The 25,052-nt window shown below is 46.9% G+C and overlaps 2 protein-coding genes across 2 annotated transcripts; one reads left to right on the top strand and one right to left on the bottom strand.

The window, feature by feature from the left end:
* Window positions 1-405: 405 nt before the first annotated feature.
* Window positions 406-17,347, bottom strand: LOC119165230 (large ribosomal subunit protein uL1-like). Its single transcript, XM_075872593.1, has 5 exons — window positions 17,300-17,347; window positions 7,301-7,464; window positions 4,862-5,010; window positions 4,195-4,367; window positions 406-804 (listed from the first exon to the last, which is right to left on the bottom strand). The coding sequence occupies exons 1-5, from the start codon at window positions 17,345-17,347 to the stop codon at window positions 634-636; spliced, it is 705 nt and encodes a 234-aa protein (XP_075728708.1). The 3' UTR covers window positions 406-633.
* Window positions 17,348-22,698: 5,351 nt separating this feature from the next.
* On the top strand, window positions 22,699-25,052 carry LOC142768401 (uncharacterized). Its single transcript, XM_075870368.1, has 2 exons — window positions 22,699-22,927; window positions 24,592-25,052. The coding sequence occupies exons 1-2, from the start codon at window positions 22,716-22,718 to the stop codon at window positions 24,995-24,997; spliced, it is 618 nt and encodes a 205-aa protein (XP_075726483.1). The 5' UTR covers window positions 22,699-22,715; the 3' UTR covers window positions 24,998-25,052.

The following is a 25,052-nucleotide window of genomic DNA, read 5'->3' as shown; positions in this document are numbered from 1 at the left end:
CATGGGACTTCATATTTGACTGGTTCGTTGATACGTGGGGTATAACGTCTCAAAACCACCATATGATTACGAGAGACGCCGTAGTGGAGGGCTCCGGAAATTTCGACCACCTGGGGTTCTTTAACGTGCACCCAAATCTGAGCACATGGGCCTGCAACATTTCCGCCTTGATCGGAAATGCAGCCGCCGCAGCCGGGATTTGAACCCGCGCCCTGCGGGTCAGCAGCCGAGTACCTTAGCCCCTAGACCACCGCGGCGGAGTACAGCGTAAAGAAGAGAGAAAAACACGACGAAGCCAGTCTTTGTCACTTCTTTGCACTGCACACACTTTGGGAATATCAAAACAAAGGACGTTTTTCAGTGGTCTAGTACTCGTTGCGTAATTGCCAGTACAGAGCCGCCGGGTTTTGGTAGTTTCGCGAGGGTAAAAAGCTATGGATGAGTCAGCATAATCAAAGCAAAATTTTTCTCTAGCCGTGTTGAGTGAGTTTGGCCTTTTGGTGACCGCTCAGCACAAATACATCAAATGCTAAAGCGCGAAGAAAAAAGCAGAGCTTAGTTTAGTGTTCTTCAGGCATGGATGCCAGCATCGAGTTATCTGTTGGCTTCGCGAAAAGCAAAGCTGGGGACGAGTCAGCACAACTTGAACGCGGGTCCCATGGTGGACTTGAGGACGAGGGAATGAACGTGGTCCCAGCCCTTCTTGAGGCGCTCCAGGAGCTGAGTCTCGGTCGCCTTCACGTTCTCGGCCAGCTGGTCGGCGCTCATGTTGACGTGGCCCACGCGAATGCTGAACGTCGCCTTCTGCGCATGACGTCATCGAAAGAACGAGGGCTCCTCACTGTTCGCAAGATGCCTACGCAGCAAATGTAAAAATTACTCGCTGCGCCAGCTTGTTCATCGTACTCTATCATAGAGTAGACACGAATACAAACAATAACGGGTGACTTGTTCTCTCCAGCGATTATCCTCTCCGCAAATATGTTGAAGCGTATTCATGTTTTATTCTTCAAGCTATATTCAAGCTTATTAGTGTGGCACTCACCCACGTCGCATTTGTGCGGCTCATATAATATTTGGAAACAGTCGGAGTGTGACGTCAAGTACAATCTATCAAATATGTGACCACAATTTTGTAGCGCAAGAAAAATAAAAAAAACGAAGGCCAAAGGCAGAGACGGAGACAGCACAAGCAATAAACATCACAATCTAATATCCTCAATTCTTGGCCAATTCCCCTGAGTGGGCAAGAGCCATAGTGGAGGCATCATCATCATCTTCATCAACATCATCATCATCAGCCTGACTGCGCCCACTACTACAGCGCAATGACTTCTCCCATGATCCGCCAGTCAACCGGTCTTGATCTTTTTGCTGCCACGTCATACCTTTTTAAACTAATCATACCTTTTTAAACTAATTTTAAACTAAAAAATAACTTTTTTAAACTAATCGGCCCTTATAACTTTGTTTCCCCCTCGTGCGTTTTCCTTCTCTAGGAAGACAGATTCACGAGGGGGAGACCGATACCGTGTTTATTTGGGAGCCCGTATTTGACGTACCCCAATCATGTTATAACAGTACTAAATAACATTTAGTGTTGTGTACTTTAATTGTAGCACTCTTTAGCCGTTTATTACTGAGCGTAATATAAGAAATGCTTCTAATTCAAGTATACAGTCGTGTGTGTTCCCAAATAAACATGGTTTTCAAGTTTACCGCTTGTGTGTACGTTTGTGTCTCTTGCCTCCATTTTTCGCGCTACAAATTCGAAGTCATTCATTTCTACCTACCAGCCCAAAATACTGCATTATTCTGTCAAATATCCCACAGGCCACATTAATTTGAATGAAACGAGATGCTGGGTTACTGCTGCTGATTTTCCGTCTTTTAGGCTTTCGTCTGTTACATTTTATCTTCGCGTTCGCTGTCTTTACACTTTCTGAGTCCACTGATCAGTATTGTGTGAACTGCAATATTTTTTGGCAGTTACTTTCAGGATAGCCCTCAATGAAAGTCAAAGCCAGGTATGAGTTTTAAATACGGTCTATGCTATCAAGATCCCAAAACGATTGAGAGTAATAGCTGAGCAGTTACCTGTCTGACGCAGTTACCTATCAGACAAATGCTGCCGCTAAGCTCGAAGGCGCGGAATGTATTACGAGCCACGACGCCCGAACTATTGTTGCGTTGAAGTGTATGCATTTGGATTGAGGCACTGTTGAACTTTCCAGACAAAATTGTTGTACGCCGGGGTCTACCTCGGCTTTGCTGACGTATTTCTGTCGCGTATATATCTCGTTAAATATGAACTAGCAGGACAAATACAAACCTCGACTGAAAAAGCCCTCTCACCGGTAGTCATAGTAGCAACCCCTCGCTTCGCAGCTCGCGGTGCTACATGACTGGGCCATGTTCTTGAACATACTAACGGCGAGCTATTTATATACATTGTTTGCCATTAGCGGTACTACGAGCTCCATCGATTCAGTGCGTTCTTGCTACGACTAGCTAAATGGCACGAAGGGTATGTAGGACACGCAATTACGGTGGTTTCTAAGATCGCCGTGAAGTGACGAGATCAGCCATGTGATCATCAGCGTCACATCGGCTTTTTAAACGTATGATAGGACGTTCAAGACTGAAAGCTTGTATGCATGTCTAAGCAAACTGCGTAGCAGACGGGGCTTGTACACTAGTTTGTTCTCAATACGCATTCGCACTATGTTGTACATCTTTAGACACTACATGTCCATGGGTCAACCCTTGCACGACTTTATTTTAAAAAATTGCGAATATGTACGGGTTAAAAGGGCCCTAAACCACGTCGAGTTCAAAGGCCAGTGCGTGTGGTTTCTTCCTTGGCTTCAGTATACGCTTCCCACTAGCGCTATCTTTGGCTCCCCACTTATTTCTTCAAAAAAAAAACACATGAATTGTCAGCACTGGGCATGCCGCCCGTCAGGATTTTGCTTTTTTAAACTCTGCTCTGCAATGTCCTCTTACACAGACTAAAATGTAGAAAATAAAGTGAAATAAGTTTATGGCGTATTATGCCTAGTTCACACTGAAACATCCGCTTTCTGCAGCGACCGAAATTCCCCTGCCGCCGAAACACAGCGTCGTTCGCACTGGACGCGCCCCGCGCCGCCGAATATGCCATCTACTACGGGGTGAACGCGGGAATAATGCGCTGTCACCCGGTTGTTGTCGCGGCTCGCAAACGCTACTATACGCTATCCAGTGGTGCATACTTCGACGATTCTCGTACGCAAGAAGCAAGAAAAGACAGTACTGCTTACTTTGCTGGCAAGTGGCTGTCTTGTAATGCACGAAGAGCAGAAAAACCACCGACGCCAGCGGCGTTGGTGGGTTTGTTTTGCTTTGCAAGACCGCAAGAAGCTCGGTCACGCCAACAGCAAGCTCGGTCACCTCTTTCACGAAATACAGAGGCGAAGTAGGCACAGAGTAGGTTAAACTCCCGTTGGTTTCAACATTCATTTTCGTGCAGTGCGGCATAACAAGTGAGTAGGGCTTGGCCGCCATTTTTCAAAATTCCTTGACTAGCGCTCCTATTGGTCCACGGTGACCGATTCGGTGGCAGACGCCGCGAAAATCGGTCCGAGAGCGATCGGCGCGGAGAGGGCCCTTTCGGCGGAACTCGCCGCCGCCGAACCGGATTCGAAGCACTTTCGGCGGCCGGAATGCTCAGTGTGAACGCGGCCTTACAGCGACTTTAGAAAAGACATAACAGGTATTCGACTGCATGGCAAGGCAGGGTACGAGACAATTCACAACAGATATCTGTCATGTCGACCAATCGAAAGCTCATTTTATCCTGACGTCATGTGAGTGAACTTCTCACGTCACGAATTGGGCCGCAAACAAGAGAAATGCCATCAGAGAATAATGCACTCTTTTTTTTGGCACTGTCAATGGGCCCTTTAAAAACTTCTAGACCCTCGTCGAAATAAATCAGGAGTTCCTTACCAAGCAAATAAATTACCAAATATCTTCCGCGTTGTGCGTGCTTAGTGTAAAGGACGGCTGGAAAGGCCCACTATCGACGGTTTCTTTCGCCCACCGAATTAGGTGCTTCAAACCATGTCGTTTCGATTGCTCGTGAAACCCCAAGATTTTGTAACCCATGACATATACACGACAGTATGCCCAGTACGCATGATTTCAACCCACCGCCTTCATCCAAAGCCGGGTGCTGTGCTTGAGCTCCTCCAGTTTGGCAGGTATTGATTCGGTCGGAGCCACAGCAGTGATGCATTTGTGTTCCTGGCTGAACCCTTGACCCAGAACCCGGTCGAGATCTCTCACCGACGCCTCGGGTGCCAAGAAGATGTCGTATTTTGACGCTGTGGCAGCAACAAAAAAAAAAACTCTTGCAAACCCATCTACCGACTTCTAGAGGGTCCCACATCAGTACTGTTTGGTTAATTGGAGCCTAAGAATAAATGCGAGCTACACCAAATGCAGGCTATGGTAAACGTACTCTACTTACGGCCACTAACATTCAACAGTTTCTTACAATAAACCAGTTATACAGTTGCTTTCCTTACATGTTTTTTCTGCTTGTTTTTTTATACAAAGAAAAGTATTATTTTCCAGAAAAACAGATTTTTTGCCGCCGTTTGTATATCGCTGGCATACTACTCTGCATAGGGACGAGGAAGAGGAACTGAAGATTTGAGAAGAAAATTTACTTTAATATCAAAATAAAAGGTCTTATCCGCATTTGCTGAGTATCACACTTGCTCAGAGTCATCTTTGTACTCAGGAGATTTTGAACTCGCTTTCGAAAACGGTTTCAGTACCCCTTCCATGTCGTACGAAATAAACGGACACCTACCGAGCTGCCTGATGGCCTTGCTTTTCCTTTTCAGCTGCAAAACTTGGGCACAGACCATGAAGCCCAAGTTCATGGCCTTGGCCTCTTCGCTTTCGGCCGCATCGCCGAACACGCAAACACGCAAGTTTTGTTTGACAGGGTACGGCATCCTGTCCAAAGAGACAACAAAGCGAGGTTCCATAAGAACCTATCACACCGTTAATGCCTCTCGTGGGGTTGACGAATGCGGTTTACTAAGTACGTATCAAGTAAGTTTCAACGAGGCTAACATATATAAACTTAGAAAGCCTAACTTGAGGAAGAAAAGCAATGTAAATGTAAAGGCTCGTTTTTTTTTGTTAGACACAATATTAATAATAACTAATAAGATCACACGCTACGTGACGCCAACAGGCAAAATAAGAGTGTTCCACATTCACTGTAGTGGCTACAGATGGCGCTTACTGACACTCCCACGTTTAAGTGCACATATATACCCGATAAAGCGGGTGAAGGGATTACCGCCACTGTGGCACAGTGGTAGAGCATCTGGCGCGTTATTCGAAGGTCTCAGGTTCGGTCAATGCCAGCGACAAGTTATTTTTTCGTCCACGTTTCTTTAATTGAATTTACAGAGCGGCTACATCTAATGGCATCCCCTATGCTTTCCTTGGCCTCGTTATTTGTTAGTTATCACTAACGTTAGCAACAGCCTTAAGGGGACATCGTAGCAACCGTTATTATCCCCTTCAGCGGCAATGACTACGTTTGCGAATGCAGTTTCTCTATGCTAACTGTGTCGACTTGCGATCAAACTAAAACTAATACCTTGTTCATTTCATCAACTGGCGGATGTGCATGGTCAATACGACTAGACTTCAGTGTGCTGCGTAAGACCATAGCCGGTCACTTTGGGGAAGTCGCGAGGATGTTCGATGAGTCGTTTTACGGGCCAGAACCGACATCAAAAGTATTACCTTTCTTTCCTCCAAATGAGTGCTACGAAAAGCTGCCTACGTACACACGAGGAGCCTATGATTTCGTTCATTTTCTGTCTGAATGAAACATTACTGACAGCAGAATAATGAAGCACCTAAATACATACCACTTACAATTAATTGCAGAAGCTCACACAGCAGAACACATTATTTCGTTTTCTTTTTTTGGCGTGTAGTATTGAGTGCCTTGGATTTCCGCTGTGTGAATTTGACAAATTCGTCGACAGTGCATCATAATTGGCACCTGAATGGGCTATACCCTGTTAGCAGTCAACAGCAGCGCGGCTTTTTGCTTTCAAGGGCCTTCTTTGAGCCAATGGTGTCGCGGAGCCAGCGTATAACGCCATGACCTACCGCTTTCCAACTACGGGCAGCGCTTGAAACCAAGCTTCTACGAGTGCGTCGGCGCTTTAAGGTAGATTCACTTCGAGCGAAGGTAAAACTTCATTTTGATTTTTTTTCATTTCCCCCGTCGAAGAGTTCATCGGTCAGCTGGAGAGTGAATTCCTGATTCATTGCTGACGCTGAATTTCTGCTCATCGGGTTTTCTCTGAACCGCTTGATGCTGGTTTTGCACATTGCCGGCTCTCCTTTCGACCATGGAGATCAAGCAGGTGACGCTTGAATGTACTTTACCGTTCTCGAACGAGATGGACATTTTATATCACAGGGTATTGAAGGGCGGATCAACAGCATGAGTATATATTCCAATACGTGCATCGGCGACTGTTTCAAGTCAGCGTAGAGCGCTTAAGCATCCGACAAAACGTCATGGCGATCGTCGTCACCTAACACTGCACACAACTCACAAGCGAGGCTTTTCGGGGAATTCAAATTGGGATGCGAATCAGCGCACTGAAGGCACCTCGCAAGAGCGCAATTTCACTGACAACGCCGACGGATTGTCGCGGATAGCGGAGGCGGCCATTTTGGTTGGGGTCCGTAAGCGCGGAAGAGCATGCTCCTTACGTAAGCGTGGTGCGAGGGCGGTCAGTCATGGCGTCACGATGAAATGGCGAAGCCATTGGAATAAGTGGCGTCATCTGACGGCGAAAAGCCGCACTGCTGTTATTTACTTGTACCAAGTGTAATGATGTTGATGTATTGGCTCCAAAACGTTAAAAGTGCTATAGAAGTGTGCAATCACTGTCAATATGAGTTGCAACACGCTATTTGTGTTAAAAATGGCGCCAACACTGCAAAGCGGCACCTACAGAGGGAAAAAATGTAATTAAACTCTCTCAGTTAGCGGTACTTTCTGAAACAATTTAACGCTTGCCGGTGCCATTGTTCAGGCTTGGGTTCACTTTAACTGCAGCCGCAGCGTCTTGCAACTCAAATTGTGCGCGACTGTGCGTAACTTATCTGAAAAACGTCCCCCATACACAGTTTAAATAATGCTGCATAGACGTTACGACATGCACAGAGGCCATTCAATGCGGGGCACTATTTTTTCCCTTACTTGACGATGCCTCTGAGACGCCTGTACTTCTGTAAGTTGTAGTCCTGAAGCGTGACGAACAGGTCCACCGTCTCCAGGAAGGCGCGACGCTTTTTGGTCGCTGCTTCGAGCACCCCGTTGACGCATCGTACAGTTTCTCCTGGGACACCGGCTTCGACGGTCGACTGGGTACGAGGAAAGTTTATTTATTTATTTCGTTATTTATTTATTAGTTATTTATTTATTTATTTATTTATTTATTTATTTATTTATTTATTTATTTATTTATTTGTCGTTACTTCTATGTCTATTTATTTATTTATTTATTTATTTATTTATTTATTTATTTATTTATTTATTTATTTGCACAAATGCATAGCCTAGGCAGTAGTTTCAGTATAACATCACTACAAACATTGTAACTATGAAGTGGAAGAAAACTGATGATGATAAGAAAATTCAAAAGGGCAAGGTACAGAATAACCTAGTAAGGAGCACTGGACTGCTCTACGGATAACAGGTGGTCAGGCGGCAGGCTATGGTTGTTTGCGGAAATAATGAGAATTTAAATGCATTAGTTATGGCAAAATTATGAGTTATAGAAAGCACATGAGTATGACGAGCTCACCGAGTTGATGATGGAGATAAATACGGAGATCGGCCTAGTCGTGTCTCACACCATGCGCCATGGTGTGAAATATCTTACACCATGGTCTAGCCCATGCTTCCGATTTGGCAATATCAGAAATTCCGAACGCCGATACTCGAACCGGAATTGCAATGGAATAGCTCGATTTGCATGACTTGCACGAGAGCCCTGTAGGGCTTGACAAACCACGGCTTCCTCCTAAACATTTAATGCTCGGCTTCACTTAGGCACGACCATCCGAACAATTTAGTATACAGCTCAGTTAATAGATTCACAAGAAATAATGTCAATTGTAGTGCAGTAATATTGCATAGGTGAGTGTTACTGGCATTAGCCATAATTTAGCCAATATTAGACGGTGCTAAGGAGTATTTGTACTGTGCAATCGAACAGGGCCGTTATAGCCACGTGGCTTAGCGAGAAAGCCTGGCACAGCCTCCGGGATCTGCCTGTATTTTTCGTCACAAATCAGATATCTTAACCGTGGCACACTGCATATAGAACAAGACAAAGAAGACGTCGAGTGTATTTGTTCGTTGTTTTTGTATGTGCGCGTGTGAAAGGGCACGCGCTATTGTTTCTATATATGTAAACTGTTGTACGTTATCATTATATTGGACAATTTGTGGAGTTCCAACGTTACATTTATGTATATTGTCACGTTTCTTAAGACAAACTTGGTTTATTGGGTTCGTTGAGTCGACTAGTCAAGCAGCAGCTCAGACAGATCGTCTTTGTCTTCTTCCACTCCCAGATCTCACCCAAGCATATCAGGTGGCATAAGTCCCCCCTTTGAAAGCATCGACTCGATGCTCGTAACGAAAAAAAAAAATGAAGGCATATACACGCAGATACAGAGAACCAAAGGAGGGAGAGTGCCAGTACTCGCAGCCCAAATGAGGAAATTGCGCCAATGCTTGCGCCAAGCGCAAAAACAAAAGGCATAAAAACACAGGAGAACACGAACAGCAGCAGCAGCAGCACAATGTCACGGCTTGTCGCAACGCGTGAACCACAAGGGCTACTGTGTGAAGTACGGCTTCAGCCTAACGACATGCACGGTTTCGGACCGAAGCTGTCGACGAGAAGACGCTGCGCCGTCCGGAAATACCTCGTAGGTAAGATCGGTGACACGTCTAAGAACCTTGTACGGTCCAAAATAACGGCTTAGGAGTTTTTCGGATAAGCCTGGTCGCCGGACAGGGGTCCATACCCACACTCGGTCCCCAGGGTGGTAGGTGACGTTTCGATGGCGGAGGTTGTAACGTCGTGCGTCTTCATCTTGTTGGCGACTGGTGTTTATGCGAGCTAGCTGACGAGCTTCTTCGGCGTATTGAGTGTATTCCTCAGCGTCTGGAGCGATTTCATTGCTTAGGTCACATGGAAGCATAGCATCGATCATGGTTCGCACGTTGCGTCCGTAAACGAGTCGGAAAGGCGGAAATCGCGTTGTTTCTTGCGTTGCCGTATTGTATGCAAACGTGATGTACGGAAGAATTTCGTCCCAGGTTTTGTGTTGTACGTCAACGTACATTGACAGCATGTCCGCTATGGTCTTGTTAAGCCTCTCTGTCAGTCCATTCGATTGCGGGTGATAAGCCGTCGTTTTTCGATGAGTTGTGCAGCTCAATTTAAAAATGTCCTCCATCATTCGTGCTGTAAATGACGTCCCTCTGTCCGTAATCACGCATGACGGGGCACCATGCCGTAGGACGATTTGGTGCACGAAGAACTGCGCGACTTCAGAGGATGTGCCACGGGGTAACGCTTTTGTTTCAGCATACCGAGTGAGATAATCTGTCGCAACTATAATCCATTTGTTCCCAGAGGACGACAAAGGGAAGGGTCCAAGAAGGTCCATTCCCACGAGGTCAAACGGTGTCTGTGGTGGTGCGATCGGCTGGAGCAGGCCTGCGGGTCTCACAGGCGGAGTCTTGCGACGCTGGCACTCACGGCAGCCTTTCACGTATCGATGTACACTTGTTGATAGTCGTGGCCAGTAATACTGTTGGCGAACTCTGGCGAGAGTTCGCGAATAGCCCAAATGTCCTGACGTGGGCTCGTCGTGGCACGCAAGGAGGATCTCGTCCCGCATTTCGGTAGGAACAACGAGTAGGAAGGCTTTGTCGCTACCACGGGCGTTTTTCTTGTAAAGAATACCTCTTCTTAGACAAAAAGAGGACAGTTCGCGAGCAATGTGTTGAGGGACCTGAGAGTTCCGGCCTTCCAGGGAATCAATAATTGCGCGTAATTCGTCGTCTGCCCGCTGTTTTGACATAAATTCGGAATCGCTGACTGCTCCGAGAAAGGCATCTTCATCCTCGGAGCCCCTGACAGCGTGCCCCACAGGCGCTCGAGAAAGCGCGTCGGCATCTTCATGTTTGCGCCCTGACCTGTACACAATCGTAATATCGAACTCCTGCAAACGCAAACTCCACCGAGCGAGACGGCCGGATGGATCTCTGAGATTTGCCAGCCAGCAGAGCGAGTCGTGGTCAGTCACCACTTTGAAGGGACGACCGTAGAGGTAAGGCCTAAACTTGGTCGTCGCCCACACGACTGCGAGGCATTCTTTTTCCGATGTAGAATAGTTGGTCTCGGCTCGAGAAAGAGTACGACTGGCGTAAGCTATTACATGTTCAACGCCACCGTGTCGTTGTACAAGGACAGCGCCAAGTCCGACGTTGCTGGCATCTGTATGAATTTCTGTAGCAGCGTCCTCATCAAAATGGGCAAGAACAGGGGCTGTTTGCATTCTCCGCCGTAGCTCTGTGAACGCTGCATCTTGTTCTGCGCTCCAAGTAAAAGGCACGTCATCCCGAGTGAGTCGCGTAAGAGGTTCAGCTATCTTCGAGAAGTTGGCGATAAATCGGCGATAATACGCGCACAAGCCGAGGAAACGGCGTACTGCTCTTTTATCTGATGGAACAGGGAAGGCGGCGACAGCAGCAGTTTTGTCTGGATCAGGTCGCACTCCATCCGCACTAATGACATGCCCCAGAAATTTCAGCTCTTCGTAGCCGAAATGGCATTTTTGGGGTTTCAGCGTGAGTTTAGCTGTGCGAATGGCGTCCAGAACCTTTCTCAGACGCTTCAGATGTTCTTCGAAGCTCTCGGAAAAGATGACCACATCATCGAGGTAGACAAGGCAGCTTTGCCACTTCAAGCCAGCGAGAACTGTGTCCATCATCCTCTGAAATGTGGCTGGGGCAGAACAGAGGCCGAAGGGAAGAACACGGAATTCGTAAAGTCCGTCTGGAGTCACAAACGCAGTTTTTTCTCGGTCTCGTTCATCCACTTCAATTTGCCAATAGCCACTCTTTAGATCGATGGACGAAAAATACTTCGCGCGTCGTAATCTGTCGAGAGAGTCGTCAACCCGTGGAAGCGGGTAAACGTCTTTTTTCGTGACGCTATTAAGCTTCCTGTAGTCAATACAAAATCGCAGCGTTCCGTCTTTTTTCTTCACTAGAACGACTGGCGAGGACCAAGAGCTGCTGGATGGTTGAATAATCCCGTCATCGAGCATATCTTTCACTTGTGTCTGAATAGCCGCACGTTCTTTGGAAGAAACGCGATAAGGCTGCTGCCGGATGGGGCGGACGTCATCGTCGGTAATAATTCGATGCTTGGCGAGGTGTGTTTGATGGACTTTGGAAGAAGAGGCGAAGCAAGACCGAAACTCCTTTAAAAGGTCATGAAGTGCAGCCTTTCTCTTGTCTGACAGCGTCGAATTAATGTCGATGTGGTCTAGGAATTCATCCTCATGCGTTTCCTCGGACGCGAAGCACTCCGTGACGTCGGCAACAGGGTCTCCATAGGCTACGGTGGTTCCGCGGAAAAGATGCCGGTGCTCGTAGTTGAAGTTCGTAACTAGTATTTGTGACTGTCCGTTACGGACACGCACAACACTTCGGGCAGCACATACACCTTGGAGTAGCAGAAGTGATATGTTGCTTTCAGCCACCACGTCACCGTCCCGGAGGTCTTCACAAATGACTTTGATGGGAACAGTCGCTCGGGGCGGCAGCGTCACACTGTCATCAGCAAGACGCAGCGCAGGTCTATGGCAGTTACCAGCGTCTCGATCTGTTGCGCCTTGAGTCGAGAAGGTCACGATGCGTTCACGGAGATTTATGATGGCACCGTATTCCCGAAGGAAGTCCATGCCGATAATCAGCTGACGTGAACAGTCGCGCAGAACGAGGCAGCTGAGCACAAACGTTGACGCACGAATTTTAACTCTTGCCGTACAGCGACCCAGTGGTGTTACAACGTGTCCTCCAGCAGTTCGAATTCGCGTTTCATTCCACGGCGTAATCACTTTTCTGAGATCTTTTGCTAGCCTCCCGCTGATAATCGAATAGTCTGCACCAGTGTCTATCAATGCATTGACCTGAAAACCGTCAATCAGCACAGGTATGTCAAGTGACACGCGGTCACTGGGTTCAGATGTGGATTTCGGCGTTCCTTCGGTACTGCGATTATTCTCTGGTTGAATGTCTTCCGTGTTGCGTGCAAGCGTCGATGGGAGGTCTTCCGCACTTTGAGTCCCAGCGACCTTGCCCCCGAAGGCCGCTGCCTTCAGTTTTCCCGACGGGGGCTTGGAGAGCGTTCCCGTGCCGTCACATTGAAACGTGACCCAGTGGCTGCGGGTCTCCTCGGAGATGGTGACCGTGATTGACGTCGTGTAAAGGGTGCACGCTGTTGCGCGAGATATTCTTCGATGTCCCTCGGCCTTTGACCAATTTGGGGACGAGGTGAATTGACGGGAAATCCACGCAGGCCAAGTTGCCGGTATGGGCATTCGCGGTAAATGTGACCAGCCTCACCGCAATGATAACAGAGGGGTCGTCTGTCCGGCGTACGCCAGATATCAGACTTGCGCGTCGGTGCACGGCGACCATCGATGTCCAAACCAGCGTGCGCCGACTGAATCGCGACTGACGGCATCATTGTCTGGATCGGGACGTATGGAACTGTCTGAAGCGGAACGTGCGGCACTGTCTGGATCGGGACGTGCGGCGCTGGCTGGGTCGGGACTCCTTGACCAGAACGAGGCGTGGCAGATCGCAAGGCTTCCGCGTACGTACGACGGCGACTGTCAGTGGACACAGGAGCCGTTTCCGGATCAACCGACATCAGCGGAAAACGATGGGCGTGCAACACCTGTTGGACCTCGTCACGGATGACACTGGTGATAGAACCAACATCGATTGGTCTTGTCCCGTACATCTTTTCCATTTCTTCCCGGACGACAGATCGGATGATCTCGCGAATCCATTCGGGGCTCTTGCTCGCAGGGGTGGCGAAAATTTCGGAGGTTGAGGCAGCATTCACTTGACGGTCAAACAGGGCAGACCGTTGGTGCAGTACTTGCTCCATTGTTGCCGCTTCAGTAAGGAACTCAGCAACACTCTTAGGGGGACTACGCACCAAACCAGCAAAAAGTTGTTCCTTCACACCACGCATGAGGTGGCGCAACTTTTTTTCCTCTGCCATAGCAGGATCCACTCGCTTGAAAAGCCGTGTCATGTCCTCAACGTACATCGAGACGGTCTCGTTTGGCATCTGGATGCGTGATTGTAGCGCACGCTCCGCTCGTTCGCGGCGGTCGGGACTCCTGTAGGTCTCCAGAAGGCGACGCTGGAACTCGCGCCAAGATGTCAGAACATCATCCCTGTTCAAAAACCACGTCTTGGCACCGTCCTTCAGGCAAGTGTACACGTTCCGGAGCTTCGCGGCATCATCCCAGTAATTTATCGCTGCGACACGTTCGAACTCACTCAGCCAGTCGTCAACATCTTCATGCTGCTCTCCATGAAAGGGGCTAGGCATAAGCGGGTTCTGGACGGTGCAGTAGATCGGCGTGGAAGGTGTCGGAGCTTGCACGGGATCTTGTGTCGAAGTCATTGTCGCTGCGTCAGTGGTTGGTGTCTCAGGTGGTAGGCCTCGTTGGCGGCGGCTTACTCTGTGAACAGGAGTGTCCACGGGTACAGGGCTTGTGTTCCGGCTGCTGGACGGGGTCTTGGGCATCGGGTGGATTGCGAGACGTTGTACCCAGCAGCTCCACCAGTCTTGTCACGTTTCTTAAGACAAACTTGGTTTATTGGGTTCGTTGAGTCGACTAGTCAAGCAGCAGCTCAGACAGATCGTCTTTGTCTTCTTCCACTCCCAGATCTCACCCAAGCATATCAGGTGGCAATATATAACATGCATGGTGAGTGTTATTGTATGGCCATGTGAGTTCTATGTTAAATTTATTTTGTCAAATCTGTCGCGTGTATGTTACTGCTATGTGAGGGACCCTGCGCCATTGTCCAGTTTCTGCAACAGCCTCTTGCCAAGGTGTCGTCCCAGATTGTTTTTCTGGTGAATAACATTGAACTGAATACACAATCTTGCCTTCCCTATCGCACTTTATTTATGGTTTAGACTTCCTTGTCTACCTACAAGAACCTTACCTTGCCTATAGACTTCTTTCACGTTTGTAAACAGCGGTAGTCACCGTTGACATACTGAGGCGCTTGTAGCGATGTCTCGCCACACGTGGGCTCCGCCCAGTCAAAAGCTCGCCAAAGCCAGCTATGAGCACGTGACAACTGCCGCAGCAGCTGGAAAGCTGCCTCCGAGCCCATGGGAGGCTACCCAACATACTGTGCTCGCAGACAGCTTTGCAGCTGCTGTGCCAGTTTTCCCATCATCATAGAGGGCATAGGCGAGCTTCGGGCTGGGCGGAGCTTATGCACCACGGCGTTGCTACAAGCGCCACAGTATGTTGACGGTGCCTACCCCTGTTTAAAAACAACGTGGAATAGATCAACGGGCACCATGCTTGTAGGAAACGAGGCTCCGCACTACTGAAGGTTGGAACGGCTGAGATCCCAGTAGAAAATTGCTTATTCAGGCATGACAATCGAGGCTCTTACGGTAGAGGTGGCGCTGGTTCAGCTGGTGCTGGTCCAGGAGCTTCTGGCTCTGGCTCTTCCGGCTGAGCGGGGACGTTCAGGTTGGCACTGCGCAATGGTCGTCGTCGTAGAAAAAAAGAAAAAGACTGTAAATTTAGTTGATTTACTTTAGTGTACACGTCAGGTTAAAATAAGTGAAAGAAAGATGCCTAACTAATCGGTAGGATGCACGAGTGAGAGCGTGGGACTCAAATTCTGGAGTCTGACCACTTCCGTCTGCTAGATGAAAATGCTCACCTTCAGTCCTGAACTGTTGAAAAGCCATGGAGTAAAAAAGTTTGACCTGTACCGTATCTGCATTGTAACACTGCAAATGTCGTTGAAAGACGATAATCTTGCGTCTGGAGAGAGTGAACAAAACGTTTATTTGATGTTCTGCGCAAGAAAATCGGTGAATGGTATACTGGAGGGGCTGCGTTAGAGTGCCCCGATGCGTTCAGCAGAGGTGAACGAGTGCATCGAGCCACGTCACGCGTGAAACATGAGCGCTATCTGGCAGTTATATTGAAAAACGAAGCGCGCGGCATGCGCACCCGTCTCGGAGGCTATAAGGTGTAGAACGCAAGGCGACGGGTAGGTGCCACCACCATGTCGTCTTAGCAAAGCGTTGGAAACACTTGTCTTTTCTTGAAAACGTTGCATTGTAAGCGCCGCATGGTAAACGCTACGGTCCCAAAAATTACTTATGTATGCCTTTTCCAGTAAAAAGACACACATACAGAACATTGACGTGTTGTTATGGTGCCTCGCATCAGCGAAATAATTGCTTTCTAATTGACAATCGCGCAAGTATGAATACTGAAGCTTGGGCAATATTGGAGGGCTCTGCGGATGGTGTTGGAGGGCTCTGCGGATGTGCAGACAGATCGACATTCAGGCAAATAAAGGTCCCCAAGAAAGACTATCGGCTTTAAGAAAGGAATGTCATGGTGTCGAAGGCTTCCACAATGGGATGCCCCTTCCTCAGAGCGACAAAAGCAGCTACGTCGTGGGTGAAGAACCCTAATTTCACATCGTGATGTAAGTAACGCCCTTTTGAGAAAATTCTGGTAGCATCAAAAATGTTCGGTGTTCGATGACTTCTCGCCCCTGCAAGTCTCTAACCTTCCTCGAACTTTTTCGTCTCTATGTACCTCCTTCCGCATCCTTATTCACCCCTTCCGGTATCATTGTAGGCCTTTTATCAAGACCTTATGTGCGTGTACGTGGCACTTATACTATGTCCCAACGTCAAGAACCCTGTTTGGATAATCTACCTCTAACGAAGATGTTTCTCCAGCTGACCGGAGTATCTCCTCTGTCCGTAAGTCGCGTCTTGCTGAATGCCATCACCATTCGGCTAATCTGTCGTTTATGTTACCCCACAACAAATGAAACCATCGCTATCACAGTACAGCTGTATCAAGTGCGCGTTTCGATAGAGCAGCACATGCCTGTTGTTACGTAAGCTGTCAACTCTACTATGATTGACGGTTGGTTTTGACCACCTTTCCCGAGTACAGCCGGCCGACGATGCTCACCCAACATAGCATTTACAAAACTCGGGACTCAAGAAGGTGGTAGAAAGGTCAACGCCAGGGCTACTTAAATGCAAGAAAATAAAGGAAGTACAGTGGTAGAACGGTAAGTTGGGCTGGTTGGAACGCTTGCATGATTGACTCGGCACTAAAAAGGAAGACGTAAGGATCGCAGAGTGGAAATATCCTAGCAATGATGAACGTACAACCAAGCAAGAGGACTTTCTGTTGGGAAAGCATGATCTTCTGAGCGTAAAAGACAAGAAATTTACCAAACACTTCAGTGCAAAGGCGAAAAAGGGAATCCACGTACCCCATGCTGAGCGAGATCTCCCGAACACGATAATGTCCACGATGATTGTGCTACTGAAACTGTGGCCCGTGCACACAAAGGTGGATTTGCTAAGAATTGAAGGATGACTTGAAACTTTATAAAGTGTTACGTGTAGCACGCAGAAATAAAAAAATACAAAATTGTGTTGAAGTCAACAGCGTGGTAAATGACAGGACAGTTTTATTAACTGAAAAACAAGTGCAAAAGAAACATGATTTAGCACTCACATCTAACAAGGAATAGAGTGAACTGATAGAAGCAATGACGATAGGTTTTGAAAATGAGGGATCCCTTGAAAACAAACACACGCAGGACCCAATATTATCCCTAGGTTCAAATCTGGAAGAAAGTTTATTTACTTTTTCCACAGAAAATGTATTAGACAAAGTGTGGTAAATCCAACACATCGTCATAACTTGTCATGTATATACTCATATACGGTTCATAGTTTACAACAATGGACGTTATTGCACATATTTGTTTTCCTTCCGATAATACGCTAATGCGGCCCGTGAAGAATGTAGAACGGATACAACCGTACTACAGCTTCACCTTCTTCCACGTACTTTCCGACTTCACCTTGTAGTGGGTCAGTGCCATTCCACAAAAATCGCTATACACGAACATTCAACATCGAGCCAAGAAGAAGACGAAGCCAGTCTATCCCTGCACTGGCCTGCCCTAAGGCGCAAGAAAAGTGGCCATCAAAAGCGTCCCTCAGCTTTCGCCACGATGAGTGACATCGAGGCCAACCCGTACAGCACCCAGTACCCTGTTGTGGTCCAACCACCGTACCGCTCTGTTAGATCGTACAGTACTGGAGCGTATGACACAATGGGACCATATGCCTTCATGGGACCATATGGCCCTATGTTACCGTACGGCCCCATGGCACCTTACAGTCGCTCTCGGCAGCAGGGCTACGACAGCCGCACGTGAGTTGCTTTTCACGTCAGTCAAGCATAAACAACGATGACTCCACAACTTATGCAGGAGCACCTGCATGTGCAGCGCAAGTTCCAGTTGCAATAGCGCGTTGTCTTTGGCCTTCCTCTACATAGCTTTTTAACCAAAATCTTCCCCTGGAGTGCGCGTATCCGCTTTTTGTGGCACATAATGGCGCAGTTTTTGCGAACGCCTCACGACAGCATTTCCGGCTTTTGACAGCTCCGCTGTCAATGCTTTCGCTGCTTGTGCCATTTGCTTCGTTGCATGCACACATGAATAAATATACGAGGAGAGGGAAACAGCGCTAAACAAAGGGACGAAGAAAGAAAACAGACAAACATGAAGCGTGTTCGCAGTGTTGCCATCGCTCAACGTCAGATATCCGCTAAAAACAAATGAGAAATCCGCCAGATTCCGCTAGATTCTAAAACATATCCGCTAAATTTCCCGCTAGGGCCTATTTTATTAAAAAAACACTGCAACTTTGTATGATAAATACCTTTATCATTCTCAAAAGCTCCCCAAAACTTCGAGAGCTGAAATAACATATTGCCGCGAATAGTCGTTCAAGGAGTCTCACTAGAACACTTGAGGCTTCAGTGCTGCGGTCGTCGTCATTGGTGAACCTCATCACAGATGAAGCTAAAAGTTATAAATGTTCACACTGATAAAAAAAAAAACTCACGGGTCAACGAAAAACACATCGAGGTCTTCGTCGCCGCTGTTGTCGTCTGACACCATCTCCACAGGACCGCTGGTACTTGTTGAGGAACCAGACAGGTGACTTGGTTGCACATACGTTGCAGATGTCCCGATTGCACTAACAACTGCGGCGGGAAGTTCGTAATCAAAACAACTTTTCTGGTGTCGCTTCAGCCCCGCTCTTACGACGAGGATGGCATTTGTTGTTTCAGGCTTCAGCTTGTTCCTCAGCTTGGATTTTACTATGTTGAGCTGACTAAATGTCCTCTCTACTTCGGCATTTGAATACGGCAGCACGAGCATCGACATGGCAAATCCGGCCAGCTCGGCGAACGGGTTTTCGCCGCAGGCGTCCTTATAGGAGTGAACTTCACACCAGAACGACTGCGTGGACGATATTTGCTTCCAGTCCAGGAGGGTGATTTTGCCCCACTGGTTTTGAATTTTTTCGATCGTTTCAGGGGGCACTGCCATTGCTTCCAGCAGAGGAATCAATGGCTCTTTCACGACGCACAAAGCGTTTTCGACCGATCAGAGTGATGTTTTCTGGAGAACTGTGATGTTGTCGGGAAGTCGCTGTCTGATTTGATCTACTAGCGTGGTAATAAACCTTATGCAGCTTTCTCGCATCACAGCTTCATCTGCGACAGAGAAATCGTCGGTCTTCTGAGCTTTCATGTTGTCAACGTACGTCTCAAACAGGTAGCCCAGATATGGCTTGAGATTCAAGTGGTCCTCAAGTCTGCACGTCAAAACGTCAATCTGCTCTGTCGGAATTACGACTTTTTCAACCAAGCTTGAAAGCAAAGTCATGAGGTCTTTCAGCAGCTTTGTTTGAACCGCATTTTTCGCCTCGAATGCCTTGTTAACCTTCTGAACATCTGTCAGAATCGGTCTCAAAAAAGCAAGTACCCCAGATTGATCTGGTTTTCGTACATACCATACAGCACCTCTGCCGCATAGCACTTTTCAGTGCGCTTTGCAATCTCGAAGTGCGCCTTCCATTCGGTCCACTGGTCTACGATCCTCGATACGGCTATTTCGAGGAATAGCCATCGCGTCCTGCACGCTTGCACAATCTTCAGTGGTTCATCGCCGTCATTCATCAGACCGTAGAGCTTCTTGTACGCCATTTGCCAGGCAGGGGATCTTGCGAACCAGTTGTACGTTTCGCTTATTAGGTATTCTAAGATTCTCGGCAATGCTTCCGCCGTTTTCTTGTTTTCCATCAGCAGACGCTTTGCACTCCAGCCATTTGCTGAGTAAGGGATCCTTTAACCACTCCGTCCTGAACTTCTGCGAATATACCACTTTCGGCATAACTCAAGAGGAAGGGGAGTCAGGTTACACGGAGAATAAACAGAACCGTTTTTCGACTTAGAACTTAGAAAGCGATCGCCGCTTTGAAACCTCACGGATTTGTTTGTCTGAGATAGGCGGAGCAAGTGAACAGGAGCCTCTGAAGTTAAACAATTTCCGCATTTTTAGAGAACACGGGAATGGTTTCCTAAAGGGCGACTTTGAATTGGTCCACTGCGTGAGGTATCCGACAGAAATCCGCTATGTACAAAAATGGCCCGTCAGAAAATCCGCTAGCCGCTAGACTGATTTTTTTCCCGTCGAAATAAAATAAAATCCGCCAGATTTAGCGGGAAATCCGCTAAATTGGCACCACTGACGGTGTTCGTTCTTCCATATATATATATATATATATATATATATATATATATATATATATATATATATATATATATATATATATATATATATATATATATATATATATATATATATATATATATATATATATATATATATATATATATATATATATATATATATATGGCACAACGGAAGCGTTGTCAACAAGGATAAATATATTTATTTCCCAACAGTTTCGGGAGGGGTCCTCCCTTCATCAGGGGATGAGTTATACTGACATGAGCTTCCAAACTTCGTTGCTGCCGCGTCCCTCTCGCCTTGGAAGATGTTTGCGAGAGTGAGAAAGAACTAAAAAAAGAAAGAAAAGAAAAAAAAGAAAAAGAGAAAAAAATACGAAAACAATAAAAGGAAAAAAAGGAAAAAAAAGAAAGTAAAAAAGAGGAAGAACCACTGTCAACACTGAGAACAAAACCACATGTCCATGCACGTCCACATCCGGTTCTAATCCCGTGCAGGTCAATTCTTGGCGTGTGTCGGGCCACCCAAGATTGTCGCCGCGGTGGCGGGAGGAGTCCGTGATGGCGTGCGTAAGGAAAGGGTTTCGCCTTAATGGGTCGGTCGGCTCTCTTTCATCTTCTTCCGTTTCCCCTCAATGATCATCAAGTGGTAGGCGAACAGAACCACTTTGTACATACAAAGTGGTTCTGTATGTATATATATATATATATATCTTCTTATTTACATTCAATTGATTCTAATAACTTCCCCTGTACATTCCTTGGCAATACTGTCTGTTAGATCTCATAATTATTGTGTTAAAACACGGAAAAACGAGCCCTTAGGTATACACTTCTTTCCCTTATATATATATATATATATATATATATATATATATATATATATATATATATATATATATATATATATATATATATATATATATATATAAACGCACACACGAACTTGTATAAACAATGCTTCAAACTCTACCACCACCCCAAAAAAAAATTCTGGCTACACCCCTGCAGCATTTATGTAATCATAGAAACTCTCAGGTGCATTGTGGCTCAGGTTGGGCCAGTTTCGGCGTCCAGAATTTATTATTTACCCACTCATATTTATGTCAAAATGCTTATATTTCAAATGACGTCGTACAAGAGCGAATCATGAGAACTTGTAGGTGTTTTGTACCTTTTATTTCGACCTGTACACTTTTCCATAGAATCATCGAAGGTCTTCGGTATCGTAGTTTAGTGCCTCGCAATTCGACTGCCGCGAAAATGTCCCGAATGTGCCAAGAGCGAATGGAACTACAGGTATTAGTCGCAGGCTTTAAGCACTTCAGTTCTTTTCTCGCTCGGCGATCACACTGGAAGTTACGCAGGCATATATAGCGCGGAGAAGCAAGTTACGAAAATGATAAATGTAATTTTAAAACTATTTCACATGCCGCGATTGCAACGAAAAAAAAAAGATCATTCCGTTCGCTCCAATCGCTCGGTTCGCAACCGTCGCTAATGGCGGTTTTGTTCCACATGGACCACGAATGGTCCACGATTTTCGCTCTGTGACTGGAGCGGCGATCTCTTGCCAACGATCTTAGTGACAGACACGAATGGTACATAATAATATGTGCATTACGATATCATGAAGTTTCCCTGAACGGTAACGAAGGGCCCACTTGTTTCGTCGTTTAGGAACACTTTCCAGTCTAAACTCATTTTAAAATGCACAGCATCGGCCATTACCAAAACAAACACGTCGACTCTATTTCGACGGCTTGGCCAGACCAGCCCTATTTCGACGGGTCCCGACCAAAAATCGCTCCCGCCGCTGCGATCAGAGCGCAAATTTCCACCATGTTGGAAGCTCGCTGCGGACCGCTGCGGCGGGAACGAACTGCTCTTTTTTTTTTTCGCTCGCAGCCTGAAAATTGCTACTTTTTTGTGTAATGGAACGAACTGCTCTTTTTTTTTTCGCTCGCAGCCTGAAAATTGCTACTTTTTGTGTAATGCGAAACGGCCTTTACAAGACAATCTTGCCAATAAAACAGGATGAAAGCAGATTGGCTCAGGGACTAAACGGGAGCTAAGGATAGCACATTTGTTATCAAGAAGAAATGGACATTAGCCGTGTACGTAGCGTGCAGGCGGGATAGCCACTGGTCATTAAGGATAACGGACTCGACTCCGAGAGAAGGCAAACGCGTTGGGCAGACACTCCAAATTAGGTGGGCAGATGAGATTAAGAGCGTGGCAGCAGAAAGCACAGGACGGGTTTGGCTGGTCAGGCATGGGAGAGGCTTTTGCGCTGGCAAGTGCTGCAGTCACTCTGATCATGATGATGAAGAAGTTACGGCAGCCAGCGTCATGCACTTTGAACGTTTGGCAATTGTTTGCGTGCATTTTATTAACGTAGTTTTCGTGACCGAAATGACGTCAGTGAGGTCTTGTTATAACTCTTCATAAAATGTTAAGCGTTTAAGAAAGCGAGACACAAAACTCAATGTGGACCACGTCGTTCAGTTCGGAAAGTAAAATTGTTCTTTCCACGCTTGCTTCGTTTCCCTTCCTGGATGTGACCAACTTCCGGTGACAGCCAAAACCTGCTGTTCTACATCTGCGCGGTGTCGTTCATGTGCGCCTTCGTGGTTCTCATGGTGTACTCGGCTATCGCGATGAGACGCCACCTGTACAACCTCACCACGGAAGATGGCGGTAACAGCAGCAGCTCTGCCAGCAGCTCTGCCAGGAAGACCGACGTCACTGGCTCCTCGACGCCAGCACCATTTGACTGGCGGCAGCCGAATGACGATCGCACCGGTGACCGGGACGGTGTACGAAACGATATCGTCCCCGATCAGTATCGGTGAGTGCACGTTACTTCTGATTGCACTTCATTGTTCATAATTGCTACAGTGATTGTTCGGCTTTTACACCTTAAAACCGTGATATGAATATGGCGGATGCCATCTGGTGTCCTTTCACCTGCCCATAAATATGAGCAGGCATGTCTCAAGCATTCTGCCTCCACGTAGATGCGGCCGCCATCTTCGGATCAGCTCTCGAGCGCTAAAACCACGAGACCATTGTGGCGGATACCTTAACGTAGAAGTACTGATTTGTTCCAAACACTGGCCCAATATTTCAACGACTGGCGTTTGATTTGTGTAATTTGCCATCGTAACGTTCGCTTCGCATTCTGACAACCACTCTTTTTATTATTAGCATGCCTGTACAGCCGAGTTCAAAATTTCGTAGATGTATCATTCCTGTTGTGACACCCATTGCGTTATTTTTTGACTGCTCATTGTAATGTCCGCTTTGTTAATGTGATGCCTTACGACTCACCCTGCAATGGCCTAATGGCCAGCGGTATATTGTTAGTACTAATAAAAAGTGTTGGTAAAGGTGACAAATACGTGACGAGAGAGGGTGTCATGGGGGTGGAGGCCATGCTCCCTCCCTTTCCTCTTGGATTGGTTCACGCTGGCAAGAAATTCTTATGATTTACGGGGTGAACTTATTTGAAACATGTACCACGGTGCTACAGAAGAAGCTGTTTCACGCTAATAAAGTTCATGTATTCAAGCATACGCTATGCGGTGATTGATGCAAACACGTCATTACTTTCGTACGAAGTTTCTTGGTTTTCGCGGCTCTCTAGAACTAGAAATAATTCACTCTGCACCTTTTCATCTACTTTTTTACGTTATTTGGCTAGCCGTAGATGTAATTACTAGTACGTATATTCGATTCCCGACTGAGGATCACTATTTACTAATATATTTATTTACGAGAGTTTTAATTATTACTCCAAAACACCAACAAAACAGTATACAGCTCTAAAGGCATCGTCAGTCCATTCTTCAGCAGTTAGAAACGTTCTTTTCTCTTTTACTTTTCATGCACACCAACCGCCCGCAAGGTATACGCTCAACGTAACAATCACATAGAAGTAGCCAATTATTTCGCAAAACACGAGTCCGCAACTTGTCAGTTGACAGGAAACGTCAGAGTAGGAGCGCTACAACTCTAAATTAGCAAAGCTCCGACATTGCAGTCATTTTAAAGCAAATGATGTCCAAATTGAGCGAAGCAGAAAGTTAGGAGAGAGTAAACGCGTGAGAAGGCGCATATCATCAAAAGCACAGAGCTAGCCTAAAACTGCAAAGTCAGAAGTTCGAAGCCACACCGGGTAAGCTTTCCTTACGGAAGCATGGGCTCTCAAACAGTCAAAGGCCAGGCGAGCTACGAGTCATGTGAAGTTGAGAGCTGATAGGTGGTAAGGCGCTTTTCTACAGTGCTAAGAAAGTTCTACAAAACCACCTACTCGAAGCGAGCGTAGCAGCCTAGCATACCATCACAAACTTCTATAATTATAAGAGTTCATTCAAAAAGGTCAAGATAAGGACGTACAGGAGACCTGATCTCAGGGAGGAAATGAGAACGCGTGCATTCCTAAGATGGTACTGAGACGCTCACTTTCTGATGGGGTGGTGTTTTTTTTTTCTTCATTCACTAACCGTATAGCTTGCTAGAAGACACTCCTGAAGAACGTAAGAAGGCGGATCGTCGGCACCGACTAATCGTCCCCCTTCCATCCGACGTGGCAACGATGACAGGAGGTCACCCAACGGGAACCGGAAGTGACGTCAAATGGTCGCCGCCGTCATCCAGCGCCACCTATCACACGACCAGGTGGCCCACACAAGCCAATTCACGTTCATGTCCTGGAACTGCAAGCTTCAGTCAGACGACGAACAAGGACAAGAGTCGATCTGCTTCCGAGGCCACTGTTCACCTAAAGACGATGGCCGAGTGGTTCAAAAGGTGGAGCCGTTCATCCGACCAGTCGCCGGCTGTGATTTCGACTACTCCTAAAGTCACGCGACGTAACGTAATGGCGGGCAAAGTTATCAAGAGCCGCGTGTCTTAAGTTGTTTGGAACACTAATGCTGGGAATATGACGCTTTGTGCGTTCAAAGACAAGT

This window comes from Rhipicephalus microplus, chromosome 8 (genome assembly GCF_043290135.1).
Source record: "Rhipicephalus microplus isolate Deutch F79 chromosome 8, USDA_Rmic, whole genome shotgun sequence".
Classification (NCBI taxonomy): domain Eukaryota; kingdom Metazoa; phylum Arthropoda; class Arachnida; order Ixodida; family Ixodidae; genus Rhipicephalus; species Rhipicephalus microplus.
The sequence above is the reverse complement of the archived record's forward strand: the minus strand, read 5'-3'. Positions and strand labels throughout refer to the sequence as shown.

Bases quoted from the DNA above. Each gene is read 5' to 3' on its own strand.
- LOC119165230 (XM_075872593.1), bottom strand. From the start codon at position 17,347: ATGGCACTGACCCACTACAAGGTGAAGTCGGAAAGTACGTGGAAGAAG. The intron at 5,011-7,300 runs GTAAGGGAAAAA...CTCTTTGGACAG, and splicing joins CGTCTCAGAGGCATCGTCAA to GATGCCGTACCCTGTCAAAC. The intron at 4,368-4,861 runs GTAGGTGTCCGT...TTGCTGCCACAG, and splicing joins CAAGGCCATCAGGCAGCTCG to CGTCAAAATACGACATCTTC.
- LOC142768401 (XM_075870368.1), top strand. From the start codon at position 22,716: ATGGTGTACTCGGCTATCGCGATGAGACGCCACCTGTACAACCTCACC. The intron at 22,928-24,591 runs GTGAGTGCACGT...CTAACCGTATAG, and splicing joins ATCGTCCCCGATCAGTATCG to CTTGCTAGAAGACACTCCTG.